At 37.4% G+C, this 11,842-nt stretch overlaps 2 protein-coding genes and 1 long non-coding RNA gene across 4 annotated transcripts; 1 reads left to right on the top strand and 2 right to left on the bottom strand.

Moving 5' to 3' along the window:
- The first annotated feature begins 871 nt into the window (after nt 1-871).
- LOC127796517 (3-phosphoinositide-dependent protein kinase 2-like) lies at nt 872-4,622 on the top strand. 2 transcript variants are annotated; one of them, XM_052328682.1, is made up of 11 exons: nt 872-1,081; nt 1,865-2,045; nt 2,163-2,215; nt 2,318-2,419; nt 2,492-2,600; nt 2,677-2,755; nt 2,867-3,032; nt 3,220-3,354; nt 3,478-3,566; nt 4,061-4,283; nt 4,481-4,622. In XM_052328682.1, the coding sequence occupies exons 1-11, from the start codon at nt 872-874 to the stop codon at nt 4,562-4,564; spliced, it is 1,431 nt and encodes a 476-aa protein (XP_052184642.1). In that variant the 3' UTR covers nt 4,565-4,622. The 2 variants fall into 2 exon arrangements, 1 of the variants encoding a protein (XP_052184642.1); XR_008022016.1 differs by lacking the exon at nt 4,481-4,622 and having other exon boundaries at nt 3,465-3,566; nt 4,061-4,103.
- On the bottom strand, nt 1,045-3,310 carry LOC127796518 (uncharacterized). Its single transcript, XR_008022017.1, has 3 exons — nt 3,179-3,310; nt 1,669-3,072; nt 1,045-1,482 (listed from the first exon to the last, which is right to left on the bottom strand). It is a non-coding gene; the product is annotated as an uncharacterized LOC127796518 (long non-coding RNA).
- Nucleotides 4,623-5,758: 1,136 nt separating the features above from the next.
- LOC127798492 (uncharacterized protein At2g27730, mitochondrial) lies at nt 5,759-8,438 on the bottom strand. Its single transcript, XM_052332090.1, has 3 exons — nt 8,158-8,438; nt 7,971-8,048; nt 5,759-5,960 (listed from the first exon to the last, which is right to left on the bottom strand). Exons 1-3 carry the CDS (start codon nt 8,320-8,322, stop codon nt 5,934-5,936), a joined length of 270 nt encoding a protein of 89 aa, XP_052188050.1. The 5' UTR covers nt 8,323-8,438; the 3' UTR covers nt 5,759-5,933.
- Between the last annotated feature and the right edge of the window lie 3,404 nt (nt 8,439-11,842).

An 11,842-nucleotide genomic window follows, 5' to 3' on the forward strand; every position in this document is an offset into this window, starting at 1 on the left:
TATTTTAATAAAATTAATAATGATATTATTATGCAACGTTATTAAAATATAAAAATACGTCGATTGTATTATTTATTAATATATATATTATTTTTTTATATTATTTAATTTTAGATAGAATTTAAAGTTTAGGGTTTAATTTTTGCCCATCCTATCTAAAATTTATAGTTTCGCCACTTATTTCAAGATCAGAGGATAATATAACGAGTGATAGATGATTAACATTGAGTAAAGTCAGTAAATAAGTAATAATAATTCAAAATTTAATGAACAAATAATTATATTTTTAAGTTCATTGAGTATATATTAAAGTTACCCGCAGGACTCTATAACCCGATTATCTCCATTTGGCAAACAATCTATGGGGTTGGATGAGATCTCCACAGACTAACCTCCAATAATGCTTCGAGGTTTCTGGGTTATGAACCAAAGCCACCAATCTTGCATGGACCAGCGTACAAACAAGCTACAGACATTGATTGTTTGATCGTACCGATGCAAAGGTATAAATACAACGACAAAAGCAAGCACAAACATCTATCTGTACGAGGAACAGTCATCTACTACTACTTTAGCCATTGTTTCAAAACGGCGGCTTTATTTGTCCATCAGATTGTTTCAAAATGGGAAATTGGTTTCGGTTTCCTCCCCCTCTGCTTCTTCTTCTGCTGTTCAATGGTCTTGCTTCCTCTTTTCGTTGGAGCCCGTGAACCACCCTTCTCTTGTTCCAAGATTTTCACAGGGGGAGAGAGAGAGGGGGGGGGGGGGGGGGGGGGGGCTATTTTTAGATGAGAGAGAAACTGAGCTTTAGAAACAAGAAAATGTATTTATGGTTTATGGTTAGATGTTCGTAGGGAAGTTTTAGAGAGAGATGTTGGCCATGGCCGAGGCAGAGGCTGAAGGAGGGCCAGAATCTAACATGGAGAAAGATTTTGATTCAAAGAAGAAGACCGAGCGAAACAAATCCAGCAATGAGAATCCCTTGAGATCCAAGAGCTTTGCATTCAGGGCTCCTCAGGAGAATTTCACAATCCAGGACTTTGAATTGGGCAAGATCTATGGCGTTGGTTCTTATTCCAAGGTCAGAATTCTGGGTTCCTTTTGAACGTTTCTGGGTTCTTTTCGGTCTTTTGATTCGTTGCAATAATCTGATTTATGATCATTGGAACATTGTGGGTATTGGGTTTCCGTCATCTCTATGCTTTCTCTTGGGTGTTGGCTAGCTTTTCGTACATTCTGTCTGATATCTGTATTCTGTTTGGTGGTTTCAAGAACCAATAATGGAGATTCATAAATGGCAGCCTATCAATGGGCCAAAACTGGAGATTAGGATCATCTTTCAAGTGTGTTTGTTGGTGATGATGCCAAATGATTGTAATTAATCTGCAATGTCCGGGCTTGGGACTGGCAGTAGATAAGAATCCAAAGAAAGAGAGCATGTTAACTCAGAGAGAGAGGATGCTAAAAATTACTGGGACATCCCTGAAATCAGTCATAGAGCTTTTCAGATGTAATCTGGTAAAAATCTTGCAAGAACTATGAACCTAGCTAGGCCTTTTCGAGACATCGGAACTCTGTTGATTGCCCTACCATATCGCTAGCAATGTGTTCTATATGGCATAATGTTGATATGAAATCGCATTCCATTCGATAATTTGAATCACTTACTTGATATGGGGATCAGTTTCACGAGAGTACTTGATAGGTGATAACTTCCAATCAGGGTGTTGTTTTCGCAACACAAACTCCCATTTCCATCCCTCGCATGTCTAGAGTTTTTCGCTTTTCTCTTCTTGGATGGATGCCTTTCGTCATTCATCCCTAACTTGTCTTCCCAACATTTGCCTGCCATACGATTCACCAGGTTGTGCAAGCAAGGAAGAAAGATACAGGAACTGTATACGCCTTGAAGATCATGGACAAGAAATTCATCACCAAAGAAAACAAAACTGCTTACGTCAAGCTGGAGCGCATTGTAATCGACCAGTTGGACCATCCTGGCATTGTGAGGCTCTTCTTCACATTTCAAGATACGTTTTCCCTGTGTACGTACTCTTGGTCAAGGTGTAGTTGAAGTTTCATTACCTCCAGATTCACACAGAATGTGTCTTTCTCTTTGTCAATACTATGATCATGATTGGTACCTCTGATTACACTTTCAGACATGGCGCTCGAGTCTTGTGAAGGTGGAGAACTGTTTGATCAAATAACCAGAGTAAGGGCATCTAAGAAATGTTGTGACACTCTTGTCCTTCTTCTCTACCAATGTAAAATCACTGAAAAAATGCAAATTTCTTTACCATTGTCTTGTATGCAGAAAGGCCGTCTATCAGAGGATGAAGCTCGGTTCTATGCAGCTGAAGTTATCGATGCTCTGGAGTACATACATGGTATGGGATTGATACATCGGGATATCAAGGTAATTCACGCCATTGATGCACTGGCTGTTGGCCACAAGGGAAATGCATGCTAATAGTGTCTTGAATGGCAGCCAGAGAACCTGCTACTCACTGCGGAAGGACATATCAAAATTGCTGATTTTGGTAGTGTGAAGCCTATGCAGGGCAGCCGCGTTACAATCCTCCCTAACGCAGCGTCAGGTGAGCTTGTCATAATGAAGTGAAGAACATATCACTACATGAATGCATTAAGCCGTTGTCCTTGATGCCCTTTCAGATGACAAAGCATGCACCTTTGTGGGAACAGCTGCTTATGTCCCCCCAGAAGTTCTAAATTCCTCTCCAGCAACCTTTGGGTAATTGTCCTTGATGGCTCTTAAAAAGATAAGTAAAACAAACGAATGAAAAGGCCAGATGGTTTCATATTTCAACTCTGTTGGTTAACATATTTGAACAAATTTAAACAGCAACGATCTCTGGGCACTTGGCTGCACCTTGTACCAGATGCTTTCTGGCAGTTCTCCCTTTAAAGATGCAAGTGAATGGCTAATTTTTCAAAAGATCATTGCCAGAGACATCAGATTTCCAAACTATTTTTCGGAAGCTGCTAGCGATCTCATTGACCGGTTGCTGGTAATCTGCAACTCATCCATAGCTTCCTTTCAGTTTAAACCTGCAGAAGCATTAGCATGATTCAGATAGTAAACAGATATCTCTAGTAAATTTAACAAAGAATTGAAATCCATCGTTTTCTCAGTTTCTGATATAGAGATGCTTACACCATCTTCTCTGCATGTTGCAACTTTCCCGTTCATGAAAGGATACTGACCCCAGCAGAAGACCAGGTGCCGGCCCTGATGGTTACGCTTCCCTGAAATCGCATCCCTTCTTCAAGGGAGTTGACTGGAAGAACTTAAGTACACAATCACCCCCAAAACTTGCCTTGGCGCAAAAGGTATACTTCTATCCTTATTTCTCTTGGTTTAGTGTTAACATCTTGTTGGTCTACTTTGATCATCTTCCTTAAAGATTGTCTCGATTCTTCTATGCTCATTCAAGTAACAGTGATGATATTCAGGATATTGATGCGAACAGTGGCTCTGCATCCTCTTCAGAAGCTGGCAACAGAATAAGGCTAGCTTCAATCGAGTCCTTTGACTCAAAATGGTAACTATCAAGCATCCTTTAATTCTATCATTGCAATCGACTTTTCCTGTTACTAGGAAGTAGAAACCGGTGTCAAGATTGAGTTATCTGAACTGCAAATCAATTCCATGAGATGATCAGGTTCTCGTCTTATTAAGACGAGTGCCATCTTCCTCACTGGTAATTGTGCTTTAACACGAAAGCTGCAAGCTGAAACATGGTCAAAATTGATGTAAGCTACTTCATCTAGGATGGTACTGGGAACCCTATCACGTATAGCTTGCTTTTGTGAATCTATCTTAAGCTTCTTCTTCCCTGATTTCCTCTCTTCCTCCTTCGATCTCTCAGTTTTCTGTTTTTGATCTGAAGTTCATGGGTTCTGATAGCTTCTGTGACTGTTCAATCTTTCTTGTGACAGTCCATGCACATTATAGGGATAGCATTAATGCAAGTTTCACTCTGTCGGCGAATTAGTTTAGTAGCTTATCTAACTGATTGTTATCGCGTTTTCACAGGCAGGAGTTTCTAGAGCCCGATGAATCCCTCCTTATGATCTCGATGGTAAAGAAGATTCAGAAACTATCCAACAAGAAAGTTCAGCTTATCCTAACCAACAAGCCCAAGCTGATGTATGTGGATCCTTCAAAGTTGATCATTAGAAAAGACATACCCTGGTCTGACAACCCTAATGAGCTATCCATCCAAGTCACAAGCCCTTCACATTTCAAGATTTGTACTGTAAGTTCACTTTCCTGTCCCTGACATGTATCTTACCCTGGTCGAGCTATACTTGGTAACCATGATCTATCATCACTTAGGATTACTTGCTTAAGCCAACAGAACCAATCCTCGGAGTACATCTCCAGCCAGTGTTTTTCACTACATTTCTTTAACCCCCCTTTTGTTGAACTTACTTGGCCATTTGTGTTACACAGCCAAAGAAGATTTTATCATTTGAGGACGCGAAGCAAAGAGCGATGCAATGGAAGAAGGCGATCGAGACCCTCCAGAGCCGGTAGCTCTTCTTCTGGTCCCGACGAGGACCGTTTGGACGGACAAAACTGTAGGGAAACAGGGGGAGCCCAAGACAGTTGGATCATGGGGCTCCGAAAGGATTTATGTTTAAGGAAACCATTTGAGTAGCAGGAAAAACCAGCCCTTTTTGAGATGCAATGCAGAGCTTCCTCTTCCTCTTCCTCTTCTTCCAGTTTTAGCAGTTACAAATAAGAGATTGAAAAGGGTTTTGTAGTTTTACCATAATGATGGGAAGGAAGGCCTTCTTAACAACTGGTTGTTCTGTGACACTAATATATATATAGTCACTTGAAATGAAATGTTCCATTTTTCGCTCTTAATACACCTTGTTTGTTTTGGCTGCCCTTTCAGACTGGATTGTGGGAGAGAAGTTAAGATTACTGACCTTCAATTTATAGCTAAAATATCATTAAACTTTAAATTAGGATACAAATCCATAACTATTATTAATTAGAGGAAATACTGATGCTTTTGTACTTTAATGCAAAGTATAATGATCTTTTTATATTTTTATATAAAATTTAATAACTATTTATACTATTTAACTATTCATATTATTAGTCACATTAACATCTAGTTAACTTCTATTAGAGGCAATTAACGATAGTTATAAAACAATCTACTAAATTAAAATTTAATGACTATTAATTGAAATTTAATAAATTTTTTATACCCTAATGAAAAATTATACTGGTTAGCCATCAGATTAATAATTTAGAAATCAAAGTCTATTGTAACTATGCTTGGAATTAGGATGCGTGCAGGATAATTTGAAAGAATTTAGAAAACAAATTGTCAATTGCGATAATGGACTTTTTTTAGAACCAAACCAAACTGTTTTTAGTTGTTAAGACAGAACCAAACAAAGACAAACCAATCAAACTAATAGAACTGCAATTAGAACTTAAATGGTGAAAAACCAAACCCAATCCAGCACCACCTCGTTCTTCTTCGCTGCAAATTATCGTTAAACCTAACCAAACCAATTAATTTGATTTGATTTAAGATTTTATTTTTATTTATTTTTTTTGGGGGGGGGGAATAAATTTTGGAGGAAAAAAGAAAACTATTTATGGTTTGGTTTAACTGGAGTGAGTATTTCATTATGGGCAACGCATGGAATTAATTTTTAGGACCATTTGAGTCGAGGAAAAGACGAGCAAAAAGGGGGCAAGTCATTACAAGCCAAACCAAAAAAAAGAACTGCATTGAACAGCCAGGCAAATAATCCATTACAAGCCAAACTTTATACAAAGGAACAGTTCTTATCAAGAGTTATTTCAGCCATGGGAAACTTTTATTCGTCATGAGGCTTTCAGATCAAGAGTTCATCGGTCAGTAAAGACACTCCCTTCAGCTCTTTTGACCCTCTTCAGCACTCTGGCAAAGCAAATATGTCAAACTTGTAAGACTCAGGCGGGGAACAAGAATTACAGTGTAAATATCAAATTCATTACCATTTAGAAATTAATAGTACACTGTAAAATGTCAATGGCTGCTTTCATGAGTGGGGACGAACTAAGATTGCAAGGATAATAAGAGGCTCAACACTTGCAACAAATTGCGAAAATTAGAAACAAGTTCATTGCTCTTGAAAGTCCATTGAAGCAAATTACCTCGAATTATCAACTCATCTTTCTCTTGCTAGAGGGTTGCAAAAGGGACATCCGGTGTACCATTTTGTCACTGATCTTTTGCATGGATTTGTATTGTTAATATAATTTTTAAAAGTCAATTAACATTATGAATGTCATGCCACCAATCCTAACGTAGTAAGGATAAGATGCAATTGGATGTCTACAAAAACAAACTGAGATGTACTACTAAGTAATCACACATCCTATAATTAGAGTTCCTCAATAATATGGAGGCTGTGCGTCTAATCATGAGCACTAAATTGCAGCATTTATCAACATCAATTGTGCAAACTTGAAAAAGATAAAAGGAACTCCAACATAATCATGCTAATAGTAAAGTACACATAGATATTATTCTATAGTGATTAAGACGGGAAGTTGATTCTTCCTTTTTAATCTATTTATTATTCTATAGATATTATTAATGCATACATAAAGTACACAATATTTGAAGTTCAGCTGCATTTAGCTCAATTTGTAAAAAGGTCAACCAAACATGTCTGATAGTGATTTCTCTAACAATTTGAAATTGTGGATGATTGGAGTTTATTGGGGTTGAAACAATAAAATAAGAGCCTCTTCCCCCAACCCAAAAAAAAAATAAAGGAAAAGAAACATAAGCAAACAATTTGCTATACTTCCATGTATTAATAATTGAACAGCCTTTGGTTTAATAGAGAAGCAGATAAGCATAAACCAGACTAGCAATCCTGAAACTGGGGACTGACTGTGAATTCAAAATCCAACAACAGCAATGACAACAATTCCGAGGCTTAATCCCACTAGGAAGGATCTGTTACATGAATTCTAATTGGTTATAAATTAGAATGATAAATAGGAAAGGATCTCGTACAGTTAACAGTTAAAAATATTAAAATAAAAAATAAAATTTCTTGCACGATAAATTGTGGAATAGATTGCATAAATTCAAAGGAACATTGAAAAACTAGAGTCATCACTGCAAAATAATTGTCTGAGCTTCTCTTTTTTTCATTCCTTTTTCCTTGCCAACTTAATGGAACTAAAGAGTCAAGTCTCTTTACAGGTTAATGGAACTTAAGAGTCAAGTCTCTTTACAGGATACAGCAGAAGCCTACCCCTATATTAAAGCTACTGGGGATGGGGTGCACATACATGCATTCAGGGTTCCTACAGGCTCTACCTCATGGAAGTCCTAATAATTGGCAAATCATAGCAGTAGGATTGGCAGCAGCATAGCATGCAAACTTACACGGTAGCCATGTTCATAAGCAGATCAATATTCTGCACTAAAAATTTATCAATATTTTACACTAAAAATTTATCTTTGTGTGCATGCTTTATTGAACTTTCAAAAATCAATGCATAGGCAGCATTATGTCTATTCTACTGTCAGGTTTAATGTAGTCTCCAAAGTGGGGCGTAACATATATTTTTAGAAGTCTGAAATGCCCCAAAATAATTGTTGAAACACCATTTGCGTCTTTGTTTTAGATATTTTTGCAACTTCCGTCTCCTATATTTTCAACTCCTTATCGTTACAAGCTCCTATATCGATTGCAGTAATAAACTCACGCAAATTTGGCAAGGCCAACATATCAGAGAAATACTAATTTCCAACTTACATTTACATAGCATGCAATCGCCAATTCCATCTGGATTGCTGTTACTATTGTTATTTAAACGGTAAGCAAGCATAGGATAGAGATTGAAACCAGCACACAATTATAAGATCAAACTATTAAAAAACAAAAAGGAGTACCCGATAATATACCTTGCCAGCCTTCTCTTTCTCTGCTTTCTCTTTCTCAGCCTTCCGCTTCATCTTCTCCATCTTCTCCCTCTCCATTTTCTACACAAATCCGGCAAGAAACTTCAAAGAAAATAGAACCCACCACCAGATACGAATTACAGATTACACAGAGAGAGAAAAAGGACAGAGATCGGAGGAATTGAAAAACCTTTATGTAGACGTTTTCAGCAGCGCGCTCTTCCTCGCTGAGAACGCGGCCTTTGTCGTCGCTGAAGTAGCGGAGAGCGCCCGAGGATGAGGCCGCGGGGCTTCGAGTTCTCTCCATGAAACGACAAGCTCGCGAAACGGAACCAAAGGTGGATCGCGTTGCCATTGATGATGATCGGTTCGAGAGCTTTCGCAAGATGTAGAAACGGCGTCAGGTCAAGGCTTGATGATCTCGAGAGTGGTGATGGGGCCACACTGGAGCTGGAGATAAAGTCAAAAAAGAAAGAAACCCTAGATTGCTCTTATATATATATGCGTGGCGGCGGCTACGTAGATAAGGATGCGTTGCGTTTGGATAATCCATCTGAATTTATTCACTTTTAATTTTTTAATTCATATACCCTTTTTAAATTTTAAAATCGTTTAATTAATTTTTAAAATTTATATATAGAGAGAGTCACGTTGAACTCTAAGTTACACGAAAATATAAATAGAAAATAAATATAATGCAAAATAAAAACAAGAAAACTGATATTTTATAAAATATAAGGATTGTTTTATAAATATAATTTTTTATTTAAAAAATAGTTATTCAAACAAATATAAATATATATTTTTTAGCAATTAATCATTATTTCCTAATTAAAAATAAATAATAATTTTTAAAAATTAAAAATAATTCAAATAAAATTTTTAATTTAAAGATGTAAAAAAAATCAATTTTAAGAGACTTTGTAGATGAAAATGCGTTTATAATAAATTATCATAAAATATTTTTAAAATTATAAAAATAGTTTAGAGATTTTTTTTTGCTTTTAAAAAATAGAACGTTTCGAAAACAGCAAAATGGCACCCCAATGCATTTCATCATGGGTTAAACTAGTGTTATGGGCATTTTGGAAAGATTAAGAACTGATTTAAGTAAATTTTTAAATATAAAAATAAATTATTCAGTTTAAAAAATATTTTGTCAGTTTAAAATTGATTTTTAAATTTTTAATAAAAGCATCATATCTTTTATTTCATAGTAATTATAAATTTTTATCAAACTTCATTAATATTTATCGGTGAATGAAGACGTAAATGTTACATGAGTCTTTAAGGAGAATGCTATTTTGGAGTGCTAAATTACCTATTTATAACTTTGAATAGTGTTATAGCACTTCCAAAAAATAAATCTGCTCCAATGGTAAGTGCCAAAATAGAGGTATCATTAATATTTTAAATTCAAATAATCAATATTTTATGATAAAAGTTGAAATAGACCAATTAGAAATGACTATTGGAGTTTGCATTTCTCTCTCCAGAGGTTGCAAAAATGGCACCCAAAGAGAGTTGTTGCAATTTTACAACCCCATATCCCACCTTCATTGGAGTAGTTAATTTTTAATCTGGGGTGCCATTTTGGCGGTTATGGAAATGGCACCCCAGATGCCACTCCCCATTGGAGATGCTCTAATGCATTATAAGTCAATGACTCAAAACTCCACCCCTTGATTCTAACTAGACCAATATCAGAATGGAAAATCAATTAAAACTGGTCAGTTGCCTTTAAATAGGTCTTAAATGCAAGAAATAACATCAGTTTCTTATTACATAAGATATTATAGACAACAAAATAGCTAGGATACTATACATAAATAAGTTAAGGCAACACACATATATAGATATATAGCCACACAGACACATATATCCATACATTCAAACACACACATTCACCTATATACATACACACATATGGGCGCATACACACGTGTGTATATATATATATACACATATATACATATACACAGACACACACACTTGGCGGTAGCCATACCTTCCGGCGGTGACCGAACCCTGCGATTTGAGAAGGCCATGGAAGGCGATTGACGTCGACGGATATGGTTGCCTCCAAATATGTGTGTATATATGTGTCTATGTGACTGTGTATCTGTATATGTGTGTGTATGTATTTAGATACATTGTCTTTTGTGTGAATGAGTGGCCACATATGGGAGCTCGCAAACAGTTTATCGAGGGAGAAAGTGGCTACAATAGAGAGGGTAAAAATAAATTTTCAAATGATAATATTTTAGGTATATTAAAAAGTAATTGTAGAGGCAAAAATTGGTAAATTTTCATTACTATTTGGAAAATTTTATTTGCAACCAAAATTTTTAATCTCTGCAACTAAGCGTAAGTACAATGTTAGTTTTTGCTATTTGCAACTAAAGTGATTACTTTTTGTAACCATCTATATTCCAAACACCCATCTCTCAAAAGATATCTCCCACGTGCAGCAAACCCTCTTCAGACCATTGCCATCTCGTCGTCGCCAAAGTCGCTTGCCTCGCCCGCCTTTTTCGCTGGAGTTCCTCGCTTTCTCGTCGGAATCACATAAGCCAAGCAATAAAGATTTAGGAAAATTCTATTTGCAGCTAAGTGTTTTGTTCTTCGCGAGATAATGTGGTTGCCCATCATCACACCCGAAACTCCAAGGTTCGAGGGCTTTGAAAACACCCAAATCCATGACTTCGGGAAAATATAATTCTTCTGAACCTATGGATTCAAGAAAAATGATTTTTTCCCGAATCAATGGATTCAAGAGAAACACAACATATATATGTATGTAATATGAACTCATTGTTATAAAATATTGTTGTATTTGATTGGATTTGACCATTTGCAATCCCCACGTGACAAGACTCTTTCATTTGAAATAATTTATATGTAAAATCACGTTTGTGCTATATATATGTATATAGTTATAATGTGTATATATATAATATATAATAGTTTCTCTCGAATTCATGGATTCAAGAAAAATCAATTTTCCTGAACCCATGGGTTCAGGAAAATTGATTTTTCTTAAATCCATGGATTCGGGGTGCTTTCAAAGTCCTTAAACCCTAGGGTTTGAGTTTGATCGCCAGCATTCAAAGGCAACGATTGGCTCCGATAGTAGCTAGCAGGAATGCCTCCAAATCGTGGCGTTCAAAAAAGATCAACCTCCCCGAACCCCGGGGTTTGGGGAGGCTGACTGCCACCAAACCCCAGGTGTTGTTGCCAAAATACAACAATTAAAATTTGTGATGTGTGGGGTCCACTCGAGCTTGATGTTGGGTGAAGCTGGGTTGCCGTTAGAGATGCTGTCACAAGGGAGTTTGCTGTTAAGATGCTTGCCACAAGGATTCGTCTGAAGTTTTCGACGCCACTAGCCTTTGCCACAAGCTCTTGCCACTAGCCCTTTGCCACAAGCTCTTGCCACTAGCCTTTGCCACAAGCTCTTGCCACTAGCCTTGGCCACAAGCTCTTGCCACTAGCCTTGGCCACAAGCTCTTGCCACTAGCTCTTTGCCACAAGCCCTTGCCACAAGTTTCGTCACAAGGTTCGCCACAAGGTTTCGCCACAAGACTTTGCCACTAGCCTTTGCCACAAGCCCTTGCCACTAGCCTTGGCCACAAGCTCTTGCCATTAGCTCTTGCCACTAGCCCTTTGCCACTAGCCCTTGCCACAAGCTTCGTCACAAGGTTCGCCACAAGGTTTCGCCACAAGACTTTGCCACAAGCTTCGCCACAAGGTTTTGCCACAAGCTTCGAGCTTCGCCACAAGGTTTCGCCTTCGCCGCTAGGTTTGCCGCAAGACTTTGCCTTCGCCGCTAGGATCGCCGCAAGACTTCGCCTTCGCCGTTAGGTTCGCCGCAA

This window comes from Diospyros lotus, chromosome 3, assembly GCF_014633365.1.
Source record: "Diospyros lotus cultivar Yz01 chromosome 3, ASM1463336v1, whole genome shotgun sequence".
In the NCBI taxonomy this organism is placed as follows: domain Eukaryota; kingdom Viridiplantae; phylum Streptophyta; class Magnoliopsida; order Ericales; family Ebenaceae; genus Diospyros; species Diospyros lotus.

Coding starts and splice junctions, on each gene's coding strand:
- LOC127796517 (XM_052328682.1), top strand. CDS start 872: ATGTTGGCCATGGCCGAGGCAGAGGCTGAAGGAGGGCCAGAATCTAAC. Junction 2,216..2,317: donor TGTTTGATCAAATAACCAGA/GTAAGGGCATCT, acceptor TCTTGTATGCAG/AAAGGCCGTCTATCAGAGGA. Junction 2,756..2,866: donor TCCTCTCCAGCAACCTTTGG/GTAATTGTCCTT, acceptor AAATTTAAACAG/CAACGATCTCTGGGCACTTG.
- LOC127798492 (XM_052332090.1), bottom strand. CDS start 8,322: ATGGCAACGCGATCCACCTTTGGTTCCGTTTCGCGAGCTTGTCGTTTC. Junction 8,049..8,157: donor CTGAAAACGTCTACATAAAG/GTTTTTCAATTC, acceptor GGATTTGTGTAG/AAAATGGAGAGGGAGAAGAT. Junction 5,961..7,970: donor AGAAAGAGAAGGCTGGCAAG/GTATATTATCGG, acceptor TTGCTTTGCCAG/AGTGCTGAAGAGGGTCAAAA.